The sequence below is a fragment of the Sylvia atricapilla genome, chromosome 29, assembly GCF_009819655.1.
Source record: "Sylvia atricapilla isolate bSylAtr1 chromosome 29, bSylAtr1.pri, whole genome shotgun sequence".
Lineage (NCBI taxonomy): Eukaryota > Metazoa > Chordata > Aves > Passeriformes > Sylviidae > Sylvia > Sylvia atricapilla.
This window is the reverse complement of record NC_089168.1, coordinates 2,083,599-2,110,659: the sequence shown is the minus strand read 5'-3', so window position 1 is coordinate 2,110,659 and position 27,061 is coordinate 2,083,599. Positions and strand designations below refer to the sequence as shown.

The 27,061-nt window shown below is 48.7% G+C and overlaps 2 protein-coding genes across 9 annotated transcripts; one reads left to right on the top strand and one right to left on the bottom strand.

Moving 5' to 3' along the window:
* The first annotated feature begins 994 nt into the window (after positions 1-994).
* Positions 995-8,714, top strand: TMPRSS12 (transmembrane serine protease 12). The gene is made up of 5 exons (XM_066337394.1): positions 995-1,091; positions 2,349-2,547; positions 5,127-5,398; positions 6,742-6,884; positions 8,024-8,714. Exons 1-5 carry the CDS (start codon positions 995-997, stop codon positions 8,270-8,272), a joined length of 960 nt encoding a protein of 319 aa, XP_066193491.1. The 3' UTR covers positions 8,273-8,714.
* A 217-nt stretch (positions 8,715-8,931) lies between these two features.
* On the bottom strand, positions 8,932-22,876 carry ATF1 (activating transcription factor 1). Of its 8 annotated transcripts, XM_066337590.1 has the most exons (9): positions 22,655-22,875; positions 18,352-18,477; positions 17,016-17,144; positions 15,653-15,753; positions 15,214-15,344; positions 14,046-14,225; positions 12,677-12,836; positions 11,778-11,931; positions 8,932-11,664 (listed from the first exon to the last, which is right to left on the bottom strand). In XM_066337590.1, exons 2-8 carry the CDS (start codon positions 18,472-18,474, stop codon positions 11,787-11,789), a joined length of 969 nt encoding a protein of 322 aa, XP_066193687.1. In that variant the 5' UTR covers positions 18,475-18,477; positions 22,655-22,875; the 3' UTR covers positions 8,932-11,664; positions 11,778-11,786. The 8 variants fall into 8 exon arrangements, with proteins under 8 accessions (XP_066193687.1, XP_066193686.1, XP_066193689.1 ...); XM_066337589.1 differs by having other exon boundaries at positions 8,932-11,931; XM_066337592.1 differs by having other exon boundaries at positions 8,932-11,931; positions 18,396-18,477.
* Positions 22,877-27,061: the final 4,185 nt, after the last annotated feature.

Sequence of the window (27,061 nt, the reverse complement as noted above, 5' to 3'; positions counted from 1 at the left end):
CCCTCAGGCTCCCCTCAGGCTCCCCTCAGGCTGCCCTCAGGCTCCCCTCAGGCTGCCCTCAGGCTGCCCTCAGGCTCCCCTCAGGCTCCCCTCAGGCTCCCCTCAGGCTCCCCTCAGGCTCCGCTCAGGCTCCGCTCAGGCTCCCCTCAGGCTCCGCTCAGGCTCCCCTCAGGCTCCCCTCAGGCCGCCCTCAGGCTCCGCTCAGGCTGCCCTCAGGCTGCCCTCAGGCTGCCCTCAGGCTCCCCTCAGGCCGCCCTCAGGCTCCCCTCAGGCTCCCCTCAGGCCGCCCTCAGGCTGCCCTCAGGCCGCCCTCAGGCTCCCCTCAGGCCGCCCTCAGGCTGCCCTCAGGCTCCCCTCAGGCTCCCCTCAGGCTCCCCTCAGGCCGCCCTCAGGCTCCCCTCAGGCCGCCCTCAGGCTCCCCTCAGGCTGCCCTCAGGCTGCCCTCAGGCTCCCCTCAGGCTCCCCTCAGGCTCCCCTCAGGCTCCCCTCAGGCTGCCCTCAGGCTCCCCTCAGGCTGCCCTCAGGCTCCCCTCAGGCTGCCCTCAGGCTGCCCTCAGGCTGCCCTCAGGCTCCCCTCAGGCTGCCCTCAGGCTCCCCTCAGGCTGCCCTCAGGCTCCCCTCAGGCTGCCCTCAGGCTCCCCTCAGGCTGCCCTCAGGCTCCCCTCAGGCTCCCCTCAGGCTGCCCTCAGGCTCCCCTCAGGCTGCCCTCAGGCTGCCCTCAGGCTCCCCTCAGGCTCCCCTCAGGCTCCCCTCAGGCTCCCCTCAGACTCCCTCAGGCTCGCCTCAGGCTCGCCTCAGGCTCGCCTCAGGCTCCCCTCAGGCTCCCCTCAGGCTCCCCTCAGGCTCCCCTCAGGCTCCCCTCAGGCTGCCCTCAGGCTGCCCTCAGGCTCCCCTCAGGCCGCCCTCAGGCTCCCCTCAGGCTCCCCTCAGGCTGCCCTCAGGCTCCCCTCAGGCTCCCCTCAGGCCCGGCCGCCATCTTGGGCCCTCAGCGGCGATGCTGCGGGCGCGGCCCGCGCTGCCGCCGCCGCTGCTGCTGCTGCTGCTGGCGGGGCTCCTGCCCGGCGGGGCGGCCCGCACGGAGCCCGGTGACGGTACCGGGGACAACGGGGCCCAGCGGGGCCCAACGGGGCGGAGGGGTCGGGGGGAAAAGGGCCTTTCGAGCGGAGCGGGGTGGGGCGGAATGAGCGCCTTTACACAGAGGGAGCTCGGTGAATTCGTAAAGCAGCGGCGCGGTTTAACCGCAAATCTGTACGGCGAGAAGTGCGCCTCAGTCTGATAAAATATGTCGTGTTTTGATAGCGGCTGAGAAAGTCCCGGGATCCTCCCTGACGCCGCAGCGGGTCCCGCAGTGCACAGAGCCGTGGGATAATGGTTTTGGTTGGAACAGGGGGAAGGAACTTTAAAGCCCATCATGTCCCACCCTTGCCATGGGCAGGGACACCTTCCACTGTCCCAGGTTGTCCCAATCCCCAGTGTCCTGGGAATCTGCTGTCCCCAAGCCAAGCCTGGCCTTGGGCACTGCCCGGGATGCAGGGGCACCCTGTGCCAGGGAGGAATTTCACCCCAATATCTCCTCTAACCCTGCCCTCTGCCAGTTTAAAGCCACTGTCCCCTGTCCTGGCACTCCAGGCCTGTTTAGATGGTCTCTTTCCATCTTTCCTCCAGCTCCTTGTTTCGCTGGAAGGCCACAGTTAAGGCAACTGGAAGCTTTTTTTCCTCAAAGGTGAACAATCCGGATTTTCCCAGCCTTTCCTCACAGCAGATCTGCTCCTTCCCTCTAAACAACTCAGTGGCCTCATCTCTAACAGGTCCACGTCTTTCTTGTGCTGGAGATTTAAAAATCCAAACCCAAACCAACTTTACGAAAACCGAACAAAAACCTGCCAGCACCAGAAAAAAAACCCACCAAAACCCCCAAACATCCAACCCCCAAAAAAACCCCAAAAACCAAACCAAACCCCCTGATACAACAGGAAAAAAAAAATAAAAATAAGACAAGCAATAGAGCCAAAACAATCCAGATTTTCCCAGCCTTTTCTCACAGCAGATCTGCTCCCTCCCTCTAAACAACTCAGTGGCCTCATCTCTAACAGGTCCACGTCTTTCTTATGCTGGAAATTTAAAAATCCAAACCCAAACCAACTTTACGAAAACCAAGCAAAAACCCACCAGCACCAGAAAAAAAAAAAAAACACCAAAACCCCCAAACATCCAACCCAAAAAAACCCCCAAAAATCCGTGAGACAACAAGGAAAAAATAATAAAAAAAAAGGCCAGGCGATGAAGCCAAAAGGTGAGTTTTGCCCTGCAGGTGCCGTAAGGAGCCCCGTTGTGTGTGTTTTTTGCAGAGTGTCAGCAGCAGCTGCCGCTGGCGCGGAGCGTGGCGTCCTGGATCGTGGGCGGCCACGAGGCCCCGGAGGGCGCGTGGCCGTGGGTGGTCAGCCTGCAGGTGCTGCGCGGCGGCGTGCGCTTCACGCACCTGTGCGGAGGTGTGCTGCTGAGCCGCAGAGCCGTGCTGACCGCCGGGCACTGCGTGGACGGCAGGACGTACGTACTGACCGCAGCTGACCGCTGCCGGGGCGACTGCTGCTGACTGCTGCTGGGATTGACCCCTGGTGACCACTGCTGACCGCTGTTGGGGCTGACCACTGCCGGGGTGACCGCTGGTGGGGCTGACCCCTGGTGACCACTGCTGACCACTGCTGGGGCTGACCGCTGGTGACCAGTGCTGACCACTGCTGACCACTGCCAGGGTTGACCCCTGGTGACCGCTGCTGACCGCTGCTGGGGCTGACCACTGCCGGGGCTGACCATTGGTGACCACTGCTGACCACTGCCGGGGCTGACCATTGATGACCACTGCTGACCACTGCCGGGGCTGACCACTGCTGGGATTGACCCCTGGTGACCACTGCTGACCGCTGCTGGGGCTGACCACTGCCAGGGTGACCGCTGGTGACCACTGCTGACCACTACTGGGGCTGATGGCTGCCGGGGCTGACCACTGCTAGGATTGACCCCTGGTGACCGCTGCTGACCGCTGCTGGGGCTGACCACTGCCGGGGCTGACCGCTGCTGGGGCTGACCGCTGGTGACCACTGCTGACCGCTGTTGGGGCTGACCACTGCCGGGGTGACCGCTGGTGGGGCTGACCCCTGGTGACCACTACTGGGATTGACCAGTGGTGACCACTGCTGACCGCTGCCAGGGCTGACCACTGCCGGGGCTGACCGCTCCCGGGGCTGACCACTACTGACCACTGCCGGGGCTGACCACTGCTGGGGCTGACCACTGCCAGGGCTGACCACTGCCGGGGCTGACCACTGGTGACCACTGCTAACCGCTGCTGGGGCTGACCGCTGCTGGGGCTGACCGCTGGTGACTACTGCTGGGATTGACCCCTGGTGACCACTACTGGGATTGACCAGTGGTGACCACTGCTGACCGCTGCCAGGGCTGACCACTGCCGGGGTGACCGCTGGTGAACACTGCTGACCACTGCTGGGATTGACCCCTGGTGACCACTACTGACCACTGCCGGGGATGACCACTGCTGGGGCTGACCACTGCTGGGGTTGACCACTGGTGACCACTGCCAGGGCTGACCACTACTGGGGCTGACCCCTGGGCACCATGGCTGAACCCCCTGAGTGGGGGGAAGAAGGTGAAGGTCACTCTGAGTTGTGGCTGACCAGTACTGGGGTTGACCCCTGGTGACCACTGCTGACCACTACTGAAGCTGACCACTACTGGGGTTGACCCCTGGGCACCCCGGCTGAACCCCCTGGGTGGGGGAAGTGAGGTGAACAGCAGCTGGAGCAGGAGGAGCCTCTCCCATACCAGGTTTTCTGCTCCCTTCCCGAGCCCAGCTCCCCCAGAGTAGTTTGGGATGCATTTGTTCCACAGAGCTCTGATTTTTCTGGTTAATTGAGTTTTCTTAACCACTAAAACTCACCACAAAATGTTGTGCTATTTAATTACAAGCACTCCAATTTATTAGTTTTAATGCTATTTCCTTTTTCCTTGTTGATTAGAACCAACAATTTGGCACTTAATTTTTTTTTTTTTTTTTTTTTTGAGAGTGTATTAATAACTTCTCAGAACAGACTTTTAACTGCACTTACAGCAACTCTGGAGCATTTCAGCTCCCAGCACTGCTCTTTTTTCCAGGCTTCACCACAGTTGCACAATCTGCATCAGTCTGTGTTGACTCAACCATGACCCAGGGGAAAGTGAACTGTAAAATTTTCAAGCTTTGGAACTTTATCCTTTATCAGGACTTTGTTACGTCAGCTCCTTGTTTGCATTTAGCAAACGTTTATTTGCAATAGAGTGCCTCTTTAAATTACCATTTTAATTTTTAATCTCAGTTTTGGAGGTTAATTTGAATTTTATAGCTCATCCCAGGCCAAATTCAAAACTCACTTAATAAAGATTTTTTTTTTTCAACATACTTGACTAGAAATTAGGTCTGAATGATTTTACCCCTGTTTCTAAATTTCATATTAACTTGATAGTCATTATTTTACTTTTAGATAATGGATTTCCTAGGTCTAGGTGCAAGTAGAGTCATTGTGGGGGATGAGCCTCCTTCCTTTTTCCAAAATAAAACCATGTTTTCAGCTTTTTCAGACTAGCATCTCCTGGTGGCCTCTGCTGAGATGGGGTAGGAGGCAAAAATCTGGGTGTCATCTTTAATCTGAATTTTCCTTAGCAGCCATAACCACCAAGAGGCAAAGGGAGCGTTCACATGGGGCAGAGTGCTGATGAGGCAGATTGGTTCCAGGAAATAATTACTGTGGAATCTTTCAATGTATATTCCTAAAGGTGCATCAGCAAAAGAGGACAGGGCTGGATGGGATCTTGGGAAGGAATTCCTCCCTGGGAGGGTGGGCAGGGCCTGGCACAGGGTGCCCAGAGCAGCTGTGGGTGCTCCTGGATCCCTGGAAGTGTCCAAAACCAGGTTGGACAGAGCTTGGAGCACCCTGAGACAGTGAAAAGTGTCCCTGCCATGGCAGGAGCGGGATGAGATGACCTTTAAGATCCCTCCAGCCCATTCCTGAATTCCACAATTCCACGAAAACCAACTTTGAAAACCAAGATAAACCCTGTGAATCCTCTCGTAGGGACCCGTGTTCCTGGCGAGCCGTCCTGGGCGTGCACAACCTCCACAAGCACAGCCCACACACGGCCAGGAGGAGGATCAGGAGGATCATGGTGCACTCACAGTTCAGGAGGGAGACCTTTGAGAACGACGTGGCCGTGTTCGAGCTGAAATCGGCCGTGCGTTCCAGCCTCTACATCCAGCCCATGTGCCTGCCCCCGGCCGCCCTGCTGCAGCCCCTGGAGAACAGCTCTGACTGCTACATCAGCGGCTGGGGACGCACTGCTGAGAAGGGTAAAGGGCTCTGGGCGCTGCTGGGCACATCCTCACCCCCACGCCACGGGGTAACAGCTATTCCAGCTCCCCAGACTGATTGATAAACTCACTTGGGTTTTCCTGATCTTTCAAGAGGGAACGGCGCCAAAGTGTTAGAGATTGGTAAGAAATTCCTTCCTGTGAGGGTGGCACGGAGTAACCTGGGATAGCACATCCTCACCCCCACGTCACGGGGTAACAGCCATTCCAGCTCCCCAGATTGATTGATAAACTCACTTGGGTTTTCCTGATCTTTCAAGAGAGAATGGTGCCAAAGTGTTAGAGATTGGTAAGAAATTCCTTCCTGTGAGGGTGGCACGGAGTAACCTGGGATAGCACATCCTTACCCTCACGCCACGGGGTGACAGCCATTCCAACTCCCCAGATTGATTGATTAAGTCACTTGGGTTTTCCTGATCTTTCAAGAGGGAACGACGCCAAAGTGAAAGAGCAAAAGGTTTTGTTTAGAGATTGGCAAGAAATTCCTTCCTGTGAGGGTGGCACGGATTGCCCAGTGCAGCTGTGGCTGTTTCATCCTTGGAGGTGTCCAAGGCTGGACTGGACAGGGCTCGGAGTAACCTGGGATAGTGGAAGGTGTCCCTGCCCATTGTAGGGGGTGGAACTGGATGATCTTTAAGATTCCTCCCAACCCAAACCATTCCATGATTCTAACTGCTTTTGCTCAGGTTCCTCACACAACATCATTTAACTCTGCAGTGAGGATCTGCTTTCAGGGGTTTTCCATCACAGGAATACACTCCCCAGCCTTTCTTCCAAGTATAACATGAAAAAAAAAATAAACTCAGCCAATTTCAGATTCACGGTGCAGGTCAATGTGGGCTGCTGGAAACAGCTGTTTTTATTGAAAAGCAACAATTCTGGTGCCACATGTTGTGAACTGAGGAGTTCCTATGGGATTTATGAATGACTACACCTCCTCCAATTCTTTCTTTATTCCCACTGGGCATAAATTCACTGCCAGTTGGTGTCATGTGTGGGAGTTTGGGGGTCAGCTGGCATTGTATGAACGTTTTTGCCAAGTCACCTCTTACATTTTGAACAAAGCAGGCGTATTATCATTGCTGCTTCTTCTGAGGAAAAATTGCAACATCTGCATCAAACCCAAGCCTTCAAACCTTTAACCCACTTCCAATCCACTGAGAACAGGCAGGGTCTGTGCCACATCCATGTCTAAACGTGTCCAGGAACACGCCTAGGCTGGCGAAACGAAAAATAATAATAAAAAAAACCACCCCCACAGTAAAAACAGCTGCCAACACCTCCAGCATATTTCACCTTCCTAAATTCTCTCTCCCTTCAAGGTAAAACCTCACCTGTGCTAAAACAAGCCCACGTGGGAATCCTCCCTGCCAGCCTGTGCAACAGCTCCGAGGGCTACGGGGGGCTGATGAACAGCAAAGCGCTCTGCGCCGGCGCCTGGGCTGGAGGCACTGACACCTGCCAGGTGAGAAGGGAGGTGCTTACCCCACCTGCCTCGCTGGAACTCCCAAGCCAGAGGCTCAGCCAGCAGCAGGGATTTTGTAGAGTAATTAATTAAAGCAGCAGAAAATGGTAATTGCGTAACGCGTCCAATGCAAAGGAAACATCGTAAAAGGGAGAAAAGGTACACCAAGAGTTTGGTGGTATGGGAAAGAGGATAGGAATAGGTGAACGAAGAGGAAGGGTAAAGAATGCAAGCTATTTATGTCACAAAGGTGTCAGTAGATGATGTATTAGACAGAATTTTGTACCATGCAGTGTGTGTGAAGGACACATCTGTCTCACCTGTTCTTATGCAGAGAAAGGCTCAGGGATGTGGTTCAGGGATGGGCTTTTAGGAAGTGGCTCAGGGACGTGGCATGATTTGAGTTTAAATTCTGAGCAATCACCACCTCTTTCTCGGAAGAGCCAGTTCTCAGGTCCAAAGCACTGGCAAAAGCTGCAGCACCAGCTGGGACATGGAGACATTTCTAATTAAACCCCATAATGTATTCCTAAGTGCTTTGTCTGATACACTTCCTGCTTCTCTCAGCAGTTTTCCCTGAGCAGGTGACACAGCCAAGACACAGGATGTCTTTTCCTCACTGTGTCTCTTGGAGCTTCCACACAATTTGTGTGGACAAATTCCCCCAGTTAAGTGAGGAGTGAAAGGTTTAGGTTTAGACATTAAAAGATGCTGAGAGAAAACAACACGACCCGAGTTAAAAGATACTGAAGCAGTGCAGGCCTGAGGCTCTGGTCAGTGCAGTGTCTTGACCAGAATCAGGAGGAATTTTCTCCATGGAAAGGGTGGTCAGGAATTTCCCAGGGAGCTTTGGAGGTGACCAAGTGGATGTGACACTCAGCACTCTGGTCTGGGTGACAAGATGAGGATCAGGCAGAGGTTGGACTTGATGGTCTTGGTAGGGCCTTTCCAACCTCAGGGATGCTGATTTTTGTGTCTTTCACCAACACCAGATTTACCTTGAGCTCTCCCCATTTCACCGTCATCGTGGCAGTCCGGTTAACCGCTTAAAACAAACCTAAAAAACAGCCTGAGCAGAGAATCGTCTCCTGGAAGAAAACCCCTGACGTGCTACTGGTTTTTGTGGTGTTCATTTGCAGGGAGACAGCGGGGGCCCCTTGGTGTGTTACCACCCTGACACTGACAAGTATTACCTCATTGGCATCGCCAGCTTCGGCGTGGGCTGCGGCCGCCCCAAAAAGCCCGGCATCTACGTGCGTCTGTCCCAGTACAGAAAATGGATAAAAGCCAAACTTCTGGTGACTAACAAGACTTGGAACCCCCCCCTGAGCACCACACTCACCGTCCTCCTGACTCTGGTGCACACAGTGCTCCTGCAGGTTTTGTAGAGGGGGAAAACCACCGTCGTGTGTCGTCCTCGTGGAGGTTTGTGCTGCCTGGGGGAAAAAAAAAAACCAGCTTCCTTGTGATTCACAATAAATCCAAGAGCCAAAGGATGTGCACTTACTTTTTAGGAGTCATGTTTGCCATTGTGGGTTTTTTTGTTTGTTTGTTTCCTGCCTCTGATATCCACACTGACAGGAGAGGAAATAGTAACAGCCTCGGCACTAATAAGGAAAATTGAATATAGAAATGTTATCAACTGGAAACGTTTTTATTCTCACCTTATTTTTGTGCTTTTCCAGCCGTCAGAAGGTTAAATGCACTCGGTGATGCCGCCAGGGTTTGGGGATGGCAGATGCTCCCCCTGCTGGGTAAAAACCAGCAGAGCACACTGAGGTTTTAATTAACCATTTAATTAATCAAACCTTAATTGTGGCTCAGCTCATTGAAAACTAAGGTGGTACAAAAACCCTGCTGGAAGGTAAAAGCTCTTCTGCAATCGTAATTTTCAGCAGTGGCAGGTGTATACAAGAGCCATTTCACCCACTAAAATTGACTATTATTTATTCTGGCTGTCATAAGACCCCACCCCACACAGGTATTCCCACCTGGTCACCACCACTGCAGCTCTAACTTCATTAAAAAGAAACAGGGACCATCAGAATTATAATATTTTAGCGACTTTATTTACCAAGATCAAAATTTGCAACCATTAATTGTTTCAACAAATATTTACAATTCATGGAAAGCACGGACTGTTTGGAACCAACCAGCAGAACAGCATCAGCTGCTTCATCTCTTACCCTCAGGAATGAGATTTTACTCTTTAAAATCGAGATTTTAAAGTAAATCCAAACTTAAGAACTTCATGACCAGTGCTTAAAAGAGCGAACTTGTGTTACTGTTTAATACCCCCATGATGAAAAATCAGCTGTTCCTTCCAACACACAGTTTTAAGAGTATAAAAATTGCCTCCTGGTGTGTCTGGCAGGACAGGTGCTTCCCTTGCTGGATACAAGAAGAATTGGCCACCAGGTTTTTACAGTCTTAACACTTGATAGTTTTTGTTTATTATTGTTCCATATTACAAAAGAAAAAAAAGAAAAAAGAGAACACAGTGAGGATCAGCTACCAGAGTTCCAAAAGCAGTTCAGAACTGCAGCTCAAACCCTGTCCCACATGCCCAGGTTACACAGAGCTGAGGAAAAGCTCCAGTTCTCTGAGGTGCATGTTCCAGGCACATTCCAGGCTGTTCAATTCTCCTGAAATTCCACCAAAGAAACAGGAAACACCAACACCTCTCCAGGAGCAGCTCCCTCAGTTTAGGATTTTCCAAACCTTATTTCTGATGTGGCACAAAGCTTTTTTTTTTTTCCTCCTGACATGATGGTAACCAGGAGTCACACTCCAGCCTGGCCTAAAGGAAATAACTGCACTGGGACTCGTGCCCACAACAATCAGAGATTTAGGAACTTCAGGGAAAAAAAAAAATAAAATATCCTTTTCTAGCCCACTAACCAGGAGATTGTGGAATGCAGATTCCTCAGTGGCAAAGAGGCTCTCTGCTTGCTCCAAGTCTATTAAATCCCCAAAGGAATAAAATCAAAACTACTGACTGACCATGGGATAAGCACTACACATCCAGGGAGGGAGCACAGCTTGGAATTCCAGATCTAGCACACACACACAGAGCTCCAACCCCTGGGAACAGCACAGTCCACAGTGTAATTCCCACTGACAGAACTGGAAGCAGGATTCAGTCCCAGCTATGGAAATGGTTTATTACTCACACAAGAAGCACTGAAGTCACCTACAGCACCTGCCCAAGGCCACCAGGGTCACCACCAGGGCTGTGTCCTCACCAGTACCACGTCCTGCCCACCAGGCCCACGGCCACACAGCTCTGGGCACCTCCAAGGATGGAGATTCCCCAGCTAAAGGAGTCCTGATCATGTCAAACTTTTGGGTTTTTTTACCTGAAACAAATGAAAATTGTACAAACTGGACTCTCTGACACAATGAGATCTAATGTGCAGATATTGACAACTCTCGGGGTAAAAAGCCCTAATTTCTCTTTTTATTTTTCCTCTTTTTTTTTTTCCCCCAATATTCTTTAGGATCCATTTTTTTTTTTCTGCAAGTTGCCTACAGACATACAAAATTAATTCAAGTATCTCCTACACCAAAGAGAATCTCATTTGACTTTGTACTATCCATAAAAATATATCCTTGAAAATCTGGTTCACAAAATATTTCATTTGGTTACTAAAATGAAAGATATAAACTGTCAAAATACGTATAGAAACTCAATTTCAGGTTTTGTAAAGATCACAATTTAGCTACAAAATATACCAACCATCTCCCTGTTTGCAATATAATATTTGCTTACAAAGACACCGTTACTTTGCAAAATAGCTCCTACCTTACAAAATTAGGCTGGAAATTGTAATTTTGCACTACTTCCAGCAATAAACCAGAGATTAGAACCTCGTAACCCTTTGGTATAGATCTTCCATTTTTTTACTTACATAATTTTTCTTCTATTTGGTTTCATGTTCCAAAGCTCAGGAGAATCCCCAGCCAGGACAAGCACTGAGTGGTTAATTGTAGATATGATCAGCATAGAAATTTAATTTTCAGTGATTGATGTTTGTCATGCCCAGAACTAAGAAACAAACTCTCGTGAAATTAAAAACTTTCACAAGTTTAATCTCAGCAATTCTTCAGAACTTTTGTCACCAGTCCTTGTCCCTCACAATGTGCTTTAGAATCACTGATGTGTTGAATTCTCTAAGAAAATCAACACGATTTTCTGTGCCTCAGACATTCCCAGGACCAGGCCTCTTGCTGCCTTCTGCAGATCCTTCCCCAATCTGATAAACACAGCAAACATGGAAAAAAAAAAAAATCATCCCAACTTTTTAAATTGTCATCTGAGAAAGAGTAAAAACATAATTTATACCTCGAGCAAAGTATCAGCTTTTTTTTTTTTTTTTTATCATCTGCACCTGTAAATACCAACTTACAGGTTGAAATAAAAATATTTACAGACAAGTAACTGAAGGAAATAGGCTTGAAAAAGAGTAAGAAATCAAAACATACACTGGTTATAAACGTTACTAATAATGTCAGCTATGGCAAGGATTCTGTTTCACCCATGTTTTCTTTGTAACCAAATTTTGCCTCCCTTTTTAGAGGTATTCATAGGAATTTTCAAAGAAACTCTCATCACCTGCCTTGCCACACGTGACTGTCCCTTCTGCTGTAGCTGCAATCTTGAATTTATCAGTTTCCAGTTGTGCCAGCAGGAATTTTGGTGAGGTTTTCTTGTTTCCTCTTTGTACTTCGTCACCAACATGTTGTAAAGAAAATCTACAGAGTCTTTGAGCTGTGAAATCTAGGTAGAAAAGTTTCATTTTTTGACCTTTCATCTAGTTTAAAAAATTCCGTATAAAAAAAAAAAATTTTTTTTCTCCTCTGCTATTTCACCAGTCCCCAAAGGTTTTTTACCTTCTCTTCTTACACACTTTTATGACAGTAAAGATCTTTCAAAGTTTTTAGCTCTTCAATTAGAGTTTTGTTCTGATTTTCCAGGACTGCCACTCGATTTTCCAAACATTTCACATATTCCTTCTTCTTCCTACGGCATTCCCGGGCAGCTTCTCTGCAACACAGAAGCAGAGTTCTTGATTTTAGGTGTGAAATCTATTTTCTGAACGCCACAATCCTGACCAATATCAGAGAACTGCAGTGAGGAACAACCCCAAGCCAAAACTGCCTGAGGAGAGCAGGAAATTCAGCAGGATCTGGTGACACATGGCAGCCACTCTGCAGGGGAAAACCCAGTTTTGGTTTGTCCACGCTGTGAGGCTCCAGGGAGCACTTCTGGGTCACAATTTCTCATGTTTGGGTGAAAATGTCCCTTGGGCTGTACCAGGCACGGTGTGGCACAGGACCAGGACACGGATTGTCTCCCTGTGCTGGACACTGTTGAGGCCACTCCAGTTCTGGACCCTCACTGCAGGAGAAACATGGACAGGCTGGGGAACATCCAGAGCTGGGAATGGGGCTGGAGAACTCCTGAGGGAGCTGGGGGAACTCAGCCTGGAGAAAAGGAGGCTCAGGGGGGACCTTCTGGCTCTGCACAACTCCTGACACGAGGGGCAGCCTCTGTTCCCAGGGAACAGGGACAGGACAGGGGGAAATGGGCCAGAAGAGCTTCAGGTTGGACATCAGGAGGGTTTTTTTCACGGAAAGGGTGGTCAGGCATTGGAAAGGGCTGCCCAGGAATGAAGTGTCACTCAGAGATGTGTCACAGGTTGGAGTCTGTGATGCTGGAAGTCTTCCCCACCCTCAGGATGTCAGCTCACTGAGCTCAGCCCCCGAGGGGCAGGAGTGCACTCCCTCACCTGTTCTTCATCAGCCTGATCTCTCTCTTCAGCTGGGGGTCATCTGTCTTGCTGCTCTGTGACGTCAGGGTGACGGGGGACGTCATCACCACGGTCTGGGGCAGCGAGGACGTGGTGGGCGTGGTGCGGATCTGGTACGTCTGCATGTCCCCAGAGGCAGCTGGGGACACAAAGGGGGCAGCCTCAGCCAGGGGACACTCAGGGTGACACTCACGGTGACATGGTGACACTCACGGTGACACTCAGCAGGTGACACTCCAGCAGGTGACACAGCGACACTGACACTCACACTGACACTCCCAATGACACTCACACTGACATTCAGGGTGACACACTGACACTCACACTGACACTCAGCAGGTGACACGGTGACCCTCAGCAGGTGACACTCACAGTGACACTCACAGTGACATTCAGGGTGACACAGTGACACGGTGACACTCACAGTGACATTCAGGGTGACACACTGACACAGTGACACTCACACTGACACTCCCAATGACACACTGACACTCACAGTGACACTCACTCACAGTGACATTCAGGGTGACACACTGACACAGTGACACTCACACTGACACTCACAGTGACACTCACAGTGACATTCAGGGTGACACACTGACACAGTGACACTCACACTGACACTCCCAATGACACTCCCAATGACACAGTGACACTCACAGTGACACTCACTCACAGTGACATTCAGGGTGACACAGTGACACGGTGACACTCACAGTGACACTCACAGTGACATTCAGGGTGACACACTGACACAGTGACACTCACACTGACACTCACACTGACACTCAGGGTGACACAGTGACACTCCCAGTGACACTCCCAGTGACACTCACACTGACACTCCCAATGACACAGTGACACTCACACTGACACTCACACTGACACTCACACTGACACTCAGGGTGACACAGTGACACTCCCAGTGACACTCCCAGTGACACACTGACACTCCCAATGACACAGTGACACGCACACTGACACTCACACTGACACTCCCAATGACACAGTGACACTCCCAGTGACACTCCCAACGACATTCAGGGTGACACAGTGACACAGTGACACTCCCAGTGACACTCCCAGTGACACTCACTCACAGTGACATTCAGGGTGACACACTGACACTCCCAATGACACACTGACACTCCCAGTGACACACTGACACTCCCAATGACACAGTGACACTCACAGTGACACTCACACTGACACTCACACTGACACTCACTCACAGTGACATTCAGGGTGACACACTGACACTCCCAATGACACACTGACACTCCCAATGACACACTGACACTCCCAGTGACAGCGCTGTAACCCCGTCCCCATCCCATCCCATACTCACTCTGCACCACCACCTGGTTGCTGGGCACCAGGATCTGCTGCCCGTCCGAGGTGTGGGCGTACTGCAGGATGGTGGCTCCGGGCTGCGCCGCGCCGGCGTTGGCCATGGCCAGTGTCTGCAGCCCCTGCACCCCGTCTGCCCCCGGCCCCGCCAGCTGCAGCCCGTTGGCTGCGATGGCAACTGTCAGGGGAGGCACAGCACAAGAGCATTTGGAGCTGGGCGGCGTGAAATGCGGTCAGTCACAGTATCACGGCATGGCACGGGGTGGGAGGGACATCACAGGTCATGCTGTGTCACCCTGCAATGGCAGGGACACTTTTCGCTGTCTCAGGGTGCTCCAAGATCCTGTCCTGACCAGCCACAGCTTCTCTGGGCACCCTGTGCCAGAGCCTCACGCTCTCTGAGTATTACATTTAAATAAAGTAACATAATACTGAGATACTAAAGTATTTCGAGCCTTTATCTGACTCGTAAAGCAAATGAATGTTACAACTCCAGTTATTAACTGGGTTTTTTTTCTCTCACCTCAGAATCTCACCTCTTCAATCAGAAGAGGAAATTAATTAGTAATATAAACTCCTCCTCGGGTGAAAGAAAACAGAACTTCCCAGGACAGAGGTGGCAGAACTGGAATTGTGGAGCTGAGCCCTGTGCTGGCTCTGTAAGGAGCTGCTCAGGAATAAAAACCAATTAAAATCGCTTCATAAGGGTCTTGCTTTTTCCTTCTCTCATGCCAAAAGCCCTCACAGGATGGAGGAAAGGAGGTGTGAAGCCAAGTGGGAACATCAAAGGACAAACCCTAATTTTTTGTACCTCTCTGATACCACAGAAGCCTTTTTGTGTGCTGTATTTTCTTTATATATATACATATATATATATATATATACACACACAGGTGTCTTCACTGATGTGTCAGGTTAAATCCAGCAAAGATCCCTGCTGTGTGCTCCATACAAACATCCTTAAATGTCTTAAAGTGCAAAAATTAAAATTACAAAGCGCTGAGTTGATCTGAAGTCTGTAGATACCAGTTACTTCTACGTACTAACTTTATTGACTACTAGGTAATAAACCAATAAATGTCCTTCATCTCACTCAAATATTTAACAAAAATCTGTATTTTGAGGCAGGTTGAAGAAAAACTGTGAGGATGTTTTGGGTAACATACTGTACTGTCCAGTGCTTGTCTGGTAGATGGGTGTGGGAACGGACATGGAGGTGACAGTGGAGACCCCAGGACTTTCCTCATCTCCTTTTCTATCCCGTGTGTCTTCAGAAGAAAGATCTTTCAAAATTTTTCTGTGGGGGAAAAAAAAAACCAAAAAAGTAGTCTGACATTTGACTCCTCACTTCAGTAAAACTTTACAACAGAGTAAAATTTACAACTGGTGAACATTTTGCCCCGTACAAAAATCCTGCCGAGGCAAATCTCCGGTTAGTGGAGTCCAAGTTTCCTCACACCAAAGACAGCTCAGAATGTTCAGTGCCTGATCAGATTCGCTGAAGGGAAAGGAAACAACCTGAAGGGCAGCAGAAAATACTGAAATCCCCGGGAAGAGGCTGTTGTTTTGGTTTCAGGTAAAACCACCCAGGGTGTCACACAGTACCTGTAGGATGGACGACGAGCCAAGATGCCTCGAGCCTTCTGTGAGGAGCCAATGCTGTCTGAGGAGTCCTGAGAATCCTCACTCTCAGACAGGGAAGATACCTGGTGAGAAAGGCAACAGGAACACCACTGATGCACAGGACTAACACAGAAAGCACCTGGGATCTTTGATGTAGAAGAGGAGCAATGTTGTTTGTTGGTGAGAATGTAAAAGTACAATGAAAATAATATTTAAGGCACCAGCGTATCAGGGAGCAAATATGCAAAGTACTATCTAACAATTTTCTTTATTCCACTGTGTGTTCATCCAGTTCAAAGTGTTAGTTTGTCTCTGATGCTCCTTATTAGTGAACAAAACATCCATTTGTTCTTATCCATGTGCCAGTAACAGAGTGCAGAGGAATGCACAGAGCTCTGGGAAAAGCCTCTCACTGAACTGCAGACACAGAGCAGCCTATGATCAGCAGGGAAAAAAAACCTGCTCGTGTTGTACTTTTCTTTTTTTTTCACCCCAACAAGGCCACAATGTTCATAAATTACAGAAAAAGGAATGAATCCAGTCAGTGGAGACTGTGCATTCGGGGGGAAGGAAAAGGAAAGAGATTTAACAGAGACACAACCAGCCAATGCAGATGCTGGACTGCTTCCAGCAGTGACATATTTTTCTCCCTGCTCCGATGTTACAGCAGTGACAGGTGACAATCCCTGCCAGGTTTGCTTCTCGTGGCTTATCAATTTAGTGTGGTATGAGGAGAGGAGTGTGGGACAAGGATCAGGGACAAATTCCTGGGTTTGAGGGCAGCTCCTCCCTCGCCTGGCTGCCAGGGGAGTGGTTTCCCAGTGGAACTCCAGGTCCCCAGGGGCTCGCTGAGCAGGAACAGACTCACTGCAGCTCCCTGGGGACCTCCTGGAAGGGACTCTGACAAAAATCACACGGCAAGTGAGTAAGAGACACATGCAGAGGCTTGGGTACCACAGAAAGGGAGTTAGAGCAGGACCAGCAGCTCATTTCCCTTCACACAGCTCCACCTTTCCCAAACACTCCTTTTAATCCACTATTATTTTCCTTTATTCCCCACTCCTCTCCTCTGGCTCCCACCTGCCTGCCAAGGCACCATCGACAGAGCTGTGGAGTGGATTTTTTTAACAAAGGGAGGTGACATCAAATGGTTTCAATTTGACTCCAAAGGCTGACTTCCCACGAGGAAGAATCTCAAAAGCCCAAATGAGGGATCCCACAGGGCTGTCCTTGGATTGCTCACTGTCTCTTACAACAGGCCACAAAGGTCAGAGAAGCCTCTTTTCACATCTTCTCACCTCCATTAACTGCAGACCTGGGGTATTTAAAGCCATTCTGGAGTTACCTGCACGGTTTGCACCTGAGGGGAGTGGATCACAGAGGAGGACTGAGCTGTCTGAATGACTCCCTGGACCTGGACTTGCTCTCCAGGAAGCTGAACCACTGTGAGGGGAGCAGAACCTCTGAGAGACATCTACAACAGACCAAAAACCAGCCGTCAAAACCTTGGTGCCACAGGACTCAGGAAAGTGCAACACGTGTAGGAAAACTTGGTGGAGAACCCGCATTAGCAGCTCATTTTAATTCTAATTAAGTCACAAAAGTGCCTTTAAAGATGCACATTTTTTGAGGCATTATTTGCATATGAAAAAGGCTGAAAGTGTTCGTTAGAAAAATCCAATGTGGCATTATGTCACAGAATCAAATCCGTGATATTATGTGATATTATGTAACATATTAAAAACATGGAAAAAATGCTTTGGCTTCCTAGAGGGTTTGTAGTTTTGGTGTTGCACTTGAGTCTTTGCACTTCAATTCAATTTGGATTGTTCACAAAACCAAAATAATTCGAGTTACACGTGTAGATTCTAAGTACATAACCACTTTTCTCATTAAATTCCTTCACTGCTTTTATTAATCTGAAATACATGAGAAGATGAAGGGATCATTAAAATACACACAGCTGAATTTCCATTGAATGCTACTTTTGTATTGTAAGTTGCAATAAATATTAAGGGACAATCAGAACATTATATAAAAACAGATAGAGGAAACCAGCCTGGAATTAAACCCCAGGACAGCTGCTGATATTTTCTCTAAATTTTGCATCGAAATCCCAACTGTCTCCACAGGATAACCAGTGGATGAGCTGCAAAACATTTCATTTTTCCAGGAAAACCCTCCTGGAAGGATTCACTCCTTCACCACTTCTAAGGGATTCAGGTTAAAGCTCTGACAGGGATGTTACCTTAGAGGAAGAATCTCAAATTTTCCAAGTTCATATGGTTTTATTAGATTAACTGTGTTCATGTTGGGCTAGAATCCAAGTGTTTCCATGGTGCTGAGTATCCAGGATTGCTGCTACTACAAAAAGAGCTGGAAATGCTTTTTCTAAGGAAAATATGAAACCAGGCCCTCATTTTATTCCTGAGCAGCTCCTGTGGTCGACTAACCCCAAATCTGGGCTGCACTTCTGCACTGAACAAACACAAAAATGAGCTTTAAAACACTTTAAAATTAATATTACGTCATCCAGCATCAAACAAACACATTTTTCTTAGCCCCTTTTTCGTTTTTTTTCCTTCTCTGAGCGCTTCTAAGAAGGGCTCTATAGTTTGTAGCACATAAAACCTGGCTCCAAACTGCCTGAAATGTTTGCTGAGATCCAGCCCAGGCTTTACCTGTTGAGCAATATGAGAGAGCTGAGCTGCCTGGAGGGTTGTACCTTGAACAGCTGAGGGCTGGGACGTAACAGAGCTGCTGCTGCTGCTGCTGCTGCCACCCTTGTGCACCTCTTCCATCATCAGCTACAAGAAAACCAGTTAAATCCAGTTAGTCGTGAATTGGGGACAGCAGACAGGTGCCCAGTTCCACCAGGGTTTTATTTGATGATTCTGGTCTCACTTGGACCCGTTGAATGAGCTCTTTGCCCTCTAATGTCACAGATATTAAGGCACAACCCGGATTTTTGTCACTTCTGTGGCTCCTCCAGGGGACACGTGGGGAGGGACACGGTGGGGACTTTGCCCTGCTCATCCCTGGGGGTTTGGGCAGGTGACTTCACACCTGGAGTCACCTCCTGAGGCCTTGAGGAAGAGCAGGAGTCCCAGGCAGGAACAGAACAGGTTTGGTCTGTGCTGTGAAGGACACACAGAGCCGTGGAATCCTGGATTGGGTTGGGAGGGACATTAAAGACCCTCCAGTGCCAGCCCTGCCATGGCAGGGACACCTTTCACTATCCCAGGTTGCTCCAAGCCTTTTCCAGCCTGACCTTGGACTTCCAGGGATTCAGGGGCAGCCCCAGCTTCTCTGTGCCAGGGCCTCACCATCCTCTAATAATCCAATTAATATCCAATTCCTAATATATCACCTCTCCCCAACCATCTCTATACAATCCTGCTCTCATCCAGCTCGAAGGAAGATCCAGGAAGAAAATCAAGATTCTTTATACTGAAGAGTATCTTTCTCTAAGTAAGATAATTGCCAAAAATATTTTAGCCAAGCCACCAGCCAAGGCTATTTTAAACTATCTGAAGGTGTATAAAAACAAACCAGGGACTCAAAATCAAAGCGAAGAGAACACACTTTTTGAATTTTAAGACTCGCTCTGTCTTGATGTAATGCAGTCAGCAACACTTCTCTCATGTCTAAGATTTTATATTTAACTGTTCAACGTCTTGCCAGCATCCCCCCTCGGATTCTGGGGGATTCAGGGATGCACAAATGCAGGTTTCAGCTGGGCTGAGTGGGAGGACCAGCCTGGAGCATTAAAAGCTGATGGGTGAGTGTTAAACATTTTGTCACAGAAGGTTTGAAAGTGTTGAAAGGACAGTTGCTATGAGACTGGAAATTACATTTCTTTCTGTGGAAATGTGAGTCATTGATTTTTTTCCCCGCTGAGCCGTACCACGGCACGCAGCCCAAGGAACATCTGAGGGGCAAGAGTCCTGCTCCTGCACCCTCACTGAGGGCAGGACCCCCCAAAAAAAGTCATCAAAGGAGGGAGAAAACTGGTGGCTGGGTGATACAGGAGACTGTGATTGATGAGGAAAAGGTGGGAGAATTGGGATTGTTCAGCCTGGAAAAGAGAAGCTTCAGGGTAACCTAACTGTGCCTTTCCAGCACCTGAAGGAGCTGCAGGGAAGATAATTTATAAAGGCCAATTTATAATGGTTTCTCACTGCCACAGGGCAGGGCTGGATGGGACATTGGGAAGGAAATTCCTCCCTGTGAGGTGAGCACAGGGTGCCCAGAGCAGCTGGAAGTGTCCAAGGCCAGGTTGGATGGGGCTTGGGACAACCTGGGACAGTGGAAGGTGTCTCTGTCCATGGCAGAGATGTTCTTTAAGGTCTCTTCCAGCCAAAACCAATCCATGGCTCTGTGTGTGTGTGCCCTTTACAGCACAGACCAATGCTGACAGCTTCCCAACATCCTCGTGGCTGCAAACCTCAACCACTTCAAGGTTACGAACAGAATTAATGACAAACCTGCAGTGGACACAGTTTGGTCAGTCCTCAAACACAGTTTTAGCTTTTATACAGGAAAAGCTCCCATTTTGCACCCTGCAAAAGCGGCCCAGGTAACCCCCTCAAACCGAAAAAATGACAATAAATTTCCAGTGCTGCAGAAACCTTCCTTTCATTTCTGCAGTGCTAAACCACAGCCTGCCCTCCCCTGCTCTCTGCTATTCATTCCTCTACTTTACTGTCCCATGAAAGACTCAAAACAGCCCGCAAGAAACAGTGAAACCAATCAAACCACCCCAAAGAAGCACCCCAGGGAGAAAGCACAGAGGGTTGGGCTGACCTTTCTCTCCCTGGTGTGAAGTTCTGCTTACAGGAATAAAAAGATGAGGTATTTCCCATTAGAAATAGAAGTTTTCAGTTTAATTCATCTCTGCTCGCTGTGGAATATTTAATTATTCATCTGACATCGATCAATAAAAAAAAAAAAAGATTTAGCAAGGATTGCAACAAGACAGAAATTTGTCCTGCACCTCACAGCCTCTGGGGACGTGAATGTCACACAAGAGTCCCATGCCTTTAACTTGATTTAGCTGGAAAACCAGGAATTTCCCCCTGGAATGAGACAGAGCTTGGCCATCTGCCTGCCTGAAGAGAGAAGTTCTAATGAAAAACCTCAACCTGCAGGTCTCAAGCTCTGACAAGAAGCCCCAAGAAGGATAATAGCTGAGCACAGTCAAGCCTCAGGTAAAACTGCTTTAATTTATTGACCTGAAAGCAGCAGCTCTCTTTGGGGTGAAGGAAGAATTTTGCTGTCACAGAGCACTGACAAAAGGAGCAACAGCCAACAGTTTATTATAGTCTAGAGAACAATTATTGTCTCAATCTGTAGAAACGCCACTTTTTTACAACCAGACAGGTGAGGGTGATGGTTTTCACGGTAAACCCAAAGTCTCCACACAGCTCCACCTCAAAAATTCATTTAACTGCAAGGAGTTTACAACAGAAGCTCGTGAAATTTGCTTTAAGGATTCCCAAAACTCTGGGGATCGTCTCCCTCTGGACAAGGAAACTCATCCTGCTTCAAACCTGAGCCTCAAAAGCACCTTCCTTCGAAACACAAACAGGAATGTCACAGTTCATGGGGACACATTTCAGGTCTCAAAGTTCACAGACGCCCTCCAAATACCTCAGTGGGCATGAAGCACCCCACAGAGCCACCAGGAACACCTGATGTGCCCAAGGAGAGGCAATTAAAAAAGAAAACCCATTCCCACAACTTCCACTGATTCCCTAATCCTGTAAATTCCTTAAAATGCTACAGAGAGCATCAGAGCAAGAAACCCAAGTTCTGTTTTACCCCTTGCAAACTGAGTAGAGGAAGGGTTTGGATGATGTTTCATTGCTGAAATACTGGAAAAGCCAATTGATGATATTTTTTATGATGTCAGGAATCAAGGAATATTTGAATTTTATTCACAAATTGTAACAGGAGTCGAATTCTGACATTTACAAATCGTACAAAGGGATTTCAAAACATTTTCTTTAATGATACTTAAGTAACCTGGGGGGGATTTGGGGTCCTAAAAACCATTTGCTTTCAGCAGTGAAAAATATTATTTACCTAATTTTGCCATTAAGACACTTGGGAGAAATTTTGCTCAGCCAGAAAACTGACAGAATTCCCTTTTTCCTCCCCAGAAATCAGTAAAAGACAGAGCAAAGAGCAGCACATCCCATCAGAATGCAGAGAGCAGTGTGGAGTCAACGTGCCCAGTCACTGCTCCAAATTCCATCATAAACACACAAAGTTATTCCTTAAAACTCCAGGAGCACTTTCCTCACGGCATTTCTCCCACTCCCCCCAGCACCAGCCTGATAGGAGAACATCCCCTGCCAGGAGCTTCACAAATCAACGCCGCAATCTAAAAAAATATCAATATTCTAGGCGCATCAGTTTATCTGATGGTTGTGAGAGGAAAATACCCCCAGAGATCATTTATCCAGGCGACCCTCAGTGAGCGCTGGAAGCCAAGGCTCAGGCACGGCTCTGGGGTAAAATTCCCAGGTAAGGCCGCGCATTAACAACGCTTTAGGGAGCCATAAAGGTGGATTTGTCCCCGGGCACGGCTCGGGCCGCAGCTGGAACCCTTCATCACCACCTCTCCCCACTCCTGAGGGGAGCAGGACGCGGGGCGCCGCTCGTCACCCCACAAAAAGCCTTTTCCCCCATTCCCGGGGCGGCAGGACCGGGCCTGGGGAAGGCCCCAGGGCCGGGAGGAGCGGGCCCAGGCCCGGCAGCAGCCCCCAGGCCGCGGGGCAGCGCCTCAGGCCCGGCCGCACCGGGAAATCCCCGCGGTTTTCCGCGCCGAGGCCGCGGCCTGTGGCCGAACCCTCGCGGCCCCGCGGGGGCGGCCGGGGGAAAGGAGGAGGTGGAAAAAAAAAAAAAAAAAAAAAAAAAAAAAAAAGGCGGCGGGCGGGCCGAGAGGGGGACGGGGCGGCCTCCGCAAGCCGCGCTTACCTCAGAACCCCGCAGGGCCTCGAGTGGGGAGCGCCGGAGCCGCCGCCGGCTCCCGGCACGGTGCCGCCTCAGGGAAGCGGCGCCGGCGGCGGAGGCGGGCCGCGACCATAGAGTGCGCGCTGAGGGGAGCCCGCCATAGAGCCCCAGCGGCGCGGAGCGCGCGGGCGCCGGGCTAGAGCGGCCGCCTGGAGCCGGCCCCGCCCGGCCGCACCACAGAGAGGAGCGGGCGGAGCGCCGCGCCCCGCCACCGAGCGGCAACAGCGCCGCCGCGGCTTGGAGGACCGCGGGAAGCGAGTCGGGGATGGTCATCGCTGCCGGGAGAATGACGATAATCGTGATTATCACGATATTGCCGGTTCGTGTCCAACCGTAAGCAGAGGGCTGTGTTGAATTGTATCGAGTTGTGCCGGGCGGAGCGGAGCCGAACGGGGCTGTGGCCGCCATCCCTCACGGCGGGGACTGAGGGGTTTTAAAGCAGCAAGGTAATAACGGGGTTTGGCCCCTCTGTGGATTATTCCAAGGCAGATTTTAGGGTGGTAGGAAGGCTTTGGGGTGCAGTCGGTGGTGCCTTTCATGGGAGAGTTCCTCAGCTATCAGGAAATTTAGTGTTCCTTGTAAAGCTCCTCTAGGAACAGGAACATTGGGCCCTGATTTTCACAGGAATTCCTGAGGTGGAAAAACCCCTCCGAGAGCACCGAGTGTCACATCCATCCATCCATCCTCGGACACCTCCAGGGATGGGGATCCAAACCTCCCCGGGCAGCTCCCTTTTTCCTGAGCTCCCTTTTTCCATGGAGAAATTCCTGCTGTCCCTATTCCCTGGGAGAAATCCCTGCTGGCAGGGAATTGTGCAGAGCCAAAAGATTCCCCCAAATTCCCCTTTTCTCCAGGTTGAGCCCCTTCTCCTGCCCTTTTCCTTAGCTCCATTCCCTGCTCTGAACCCCAAAAACTCAAGATTCCCAAAGTTACAGGTACAAGGCACAGCTCCTTCAACCCCTCACAGCTCCAACACTTCTCCAAACAACTTAAAATAGAACATACTTACAAGTTCTCCCTCTGCCCAGCATCAATTTTAACCCGCGTTTTTCTTCCTTAAAAAAAAAAAAATAAATAAAATTCCTTCATGGAAACAGCGCTGGAAGGACTAAACAAGGAACCAGGCATCAATATTTATTAACACAAGACAAAGGAAACACAATCAATGCGTTAATGGGACACTGTCCAGCCAGGTGTTAAATTTAAAAATGTAACTAATCTAATTTTAAATAAATAAAACCTTTATACATAATTACAGAACGCCGGAGTCTGGATTGGACAATGGGAAAGAGGTTGACAGAAATAAAAGCAAAGGCAAAAAAAAAACCAAAAAAAAAAAAAAAAAAAAACCACAGAAAAAAATGCATCTAGGGCTAAAATTGATCTGGTTTTTATAACCTTATTTTTAGGACAGTTAGTAGGACACAGCTGAACTGATTTACACCAGAAACGAAGTGCAAATTCTAACAAAAGGGGACAAAAGTGCCCTGTTCCCACAGCGTTTTGCTCAGAGAAAATTCAGAAACAGTGAGACACACACACAGAACTTTAATCCAGTGGGAAGAACTCCCCGATTTTCAGTTTCACTGCTGTTTTAAAGTTGGAAGCTGAGGGGCAGGAGAAGGGAATAATAATGTGCCCTGTGCAACCCCAGCAGAGTCAGAGCTGTTTCTTTGGGAAAAAGCACCCAGCCCTGCTCACCTGCCAATGTCTGAAGGATTTTGCTTTGCTCCCCCCAAAAAAAAATGAAAATATCATCCCCAGCTACAGAGGAAAGAGTGGAATAACCTGTGGGAGGCTCAGGGAAAAAAGTCCTGAGCAGAGCTGGGGGTGGAATTTGGGGATTCCATCCTTCCTCCTTCTCCAGCAGTGTGCCAAAAGATGGACAAAGCACTCAGGGAATTCAGAGAATTCAGGGAAGCCAAAGTGAGCAGCTTCTCCTTGTCCCTGGAAGGTTTCTCTCATCCCATGGGCAGAGCTGAATCCTTGCAGTTCTCCAGCACACAGAAATGGAATGTGCTGGGAGATTTGGAGCACGCAGGAAAAACTTGCAAGGTAAAAACCCTCCAAGCCACAGGAAGCTACCAGTACCTATCCAAACCAAAAATAAAAAAAAAAAAAAAAAAAGAGGAAAAAAAAAAAAAAATCAATCCAGTCACATTCAAAAATGCCATATCAGGAATTCCATCTGCCCCATCTGATGGAATTCACCCCCCCATTGTTTTATTGGTGAAAAATCACGGATAAAAAGAAAAGACAATCCTGGAATTGGACTTGAAATCTACTTCAATGGACAAAAAAAAAAAAAGGCATTTGTTGGAACAATTTCTCTAAAGCTTTGAGTAAAGAAAAAGGTTCAAGACCACCAGTTTTCCCTGGGAAGGTCACACTGGAGTGAAGCTGCTTGGGCTGTGCAGGAAACACAAAAATGGTGACAAAGAACATGGAATAACAGGAATTTTCTGGCTGAAAGGGGACAAACACCCTTTGTGCACTTTACACCCGAAATAAGCTGCAGGACCAACTGTTTTAGTCACAGTTTGACCTGCCACTGTCCCCACTTTGTGTTCAATTTGTTAAAACTAAATATATTAAAGATTTTGTGCATATTCTGCAGTGTTGGCTGATGCTGTGGAAAACACAGGCAAGGTTCCAAAGTGTGCCCCTGAAACCCAAAGTGTTTGCAAAGAACCTTAAGTCCAGACCTGCCACAAAACTTCCAGTTCCTACTCCCCCCCAACCAAGTATTTTTTTTCCAAAAATATCATTTGAAACTTCTTATCTTGACTTTTAAAGCTCCTGTTTTCAGTGAGGAACCACCAGGACGCAGCAGGAGCTTTTCAAGGACACAGCTTGTGGATCCACTGGACTCTGTTCCAGTAACTGCCACAGGATCTTCCAAGTCCACACCATAAACCTTTTAAAAACTGCCTAAAAACTTTGCGTGAGGTAATCTGGAACAATTTGAAAAGTTTATTTACACTGTATACCACATCTGACTCAAAAAAAAAAAAAAAAAAAACCAAAAAAACCCTGTTGCAGGATCTGGTAGCAGCTCCCAAGGCTTCCAAAATCATATATTAGCACCCAGAGAAGTGTAATTGTTAAAAGATGAAGAATTAAAAAATAAAAATTAAAAAAAAAAAGAGATAACTTTGAGTCAAAGCTCAACCACCAGCTCTCCCCCAGTGTGTGTGGAACTGCTTCCCAGCAGGAAGAGCTTGTACCTGCTGCTTTAAGGCTTCTCTTTCTCCCCATTTCCCTAAGGTTGGAGCTGACACAGGATGGGGAAGGCTGGGAGAGCAATTTTCACATCATTTGTCAATGTGTGTTGCCAGAATTGCTGTCTCCTCCTGGAAAAGAAAAACTGCATCTGACTTAAACCCGGAGTTCTCCCAGGGAATGCTTTTGAGGAGAACATTTTTGTTTGCTCCCAGTTTCCATTAAAGCCTCTTCACAGCAGTTCTTGCTCTGTCTGCAGGGAGCTGAATAAATCCCAGCTGAATGGCACAAGCAGGGAATTCACTTGTGTGTCAGCCTGAGGAATGTTTCTCCTTTCCACACCAGGGATGAGGCAGGGGCTGTCCCTCAAAAGTTCCTTTTGGGGACTTTCTCTGCCATTTCTACCCAATTAATTCAATTAGGCTGAATTCAGCCTCTTGGAGAAAGATGTGCCTTAAAGCCAAAGGGTTCTCCACACTTCTGGCCAGAATAAAGATACAAACGAAATCAGAAACCTGGGGAAGGTGGGAGCATCTCACATTGTGTCTAAGCCAATGCCAGGATGCTGAGGACCACAAAAGTCACCTGTCCTTAAAAACATCAACCTTCAGCTGTCCTCGCTAGCCAAGTTAATTTTCTATCTAAGTGAATTATGTATAATAATATTTACATATTTAAAATATAGGCAAAATTCTTTTTAAATTCCAGAAATCTCTATAGGAATAAGTAACTCTTGATTCTGTAAGTTATTGATTTGGTCATGGCACAATTGTCAATAAGTCGTGTGATCCCGTGGTATGAACAGCTCCAGATGCAAAGGAGATCATGGAGTAGGGAACTGCAGAACTCCTGATGACCCTTTTCTTAATAGTTTATTATCTTAACTAAATAAACCCTCCCCTTTAGAGAATCCTAACGCGGGATTAGATAAAAATACAAATATGTACAACGGGTGAAAAAGTAACACTACTGTAAAGGCCTTGGGGATTCGGTTGCTCACACACTTCCCCACTCTGCAGTTCTCTAAAGCTCATGGTTCAGTAAACTGTTACAAACGTTTGCTGCTGCTCCCCACATTTCCTTCTCCCCCAGCGGGACTGAAACCCCCCTCAGGGGCAGGACGGAGAGAATGTGGCAGCAACCTCAAAC

Bases quoted from the DNA above. Each gene is read 5' to 3' on its own strand.
- ATF1 (XM_066337589.1), bottom strand. From the start codon at position 18,474: ATGATGGAAGAGGTGCACAAGGGTGGCAGCAGCAGCAGCAGCAGCAGC. The intron at 15,754-17,015 runs GTAACTCCAGAA...CTTTCTCACCAG, and splicing joins CTCAGGTGCAAACCGTGCAG to GTATCTTCCCTGTCTGAGAG. The intron at 11,932-12,676 runs GTGAGGGAGTGC...TCTGTGTTGCAG, and splicing joins ATCAGGCTGATGAAGAACAG to AGAAGCTGCCCGGGAATGCC.
- TMPRSS12 (XM_066337394.1), top strand. From the start codon at position 995: ATGCTGCGGGCGCGGCCCGCGCTGCCGCCGCCGCTGCTGCTGCTGCTG. The intron at 2,548-5,126 runs GTACGTACTGAC...ATCCTCTCGTAG, and splicing joins CACTGCGTGGACGGCAGGAC to GGACCCGTGTTCCTGGCGAG. The intron at 6,885-8,023 runs GTGAGAAGGGAG...GTTCATTTGCAG, and splicing joins GAGGCACTGACACCTGCCAG to GGAGACAGCGGGGGCCCCTT.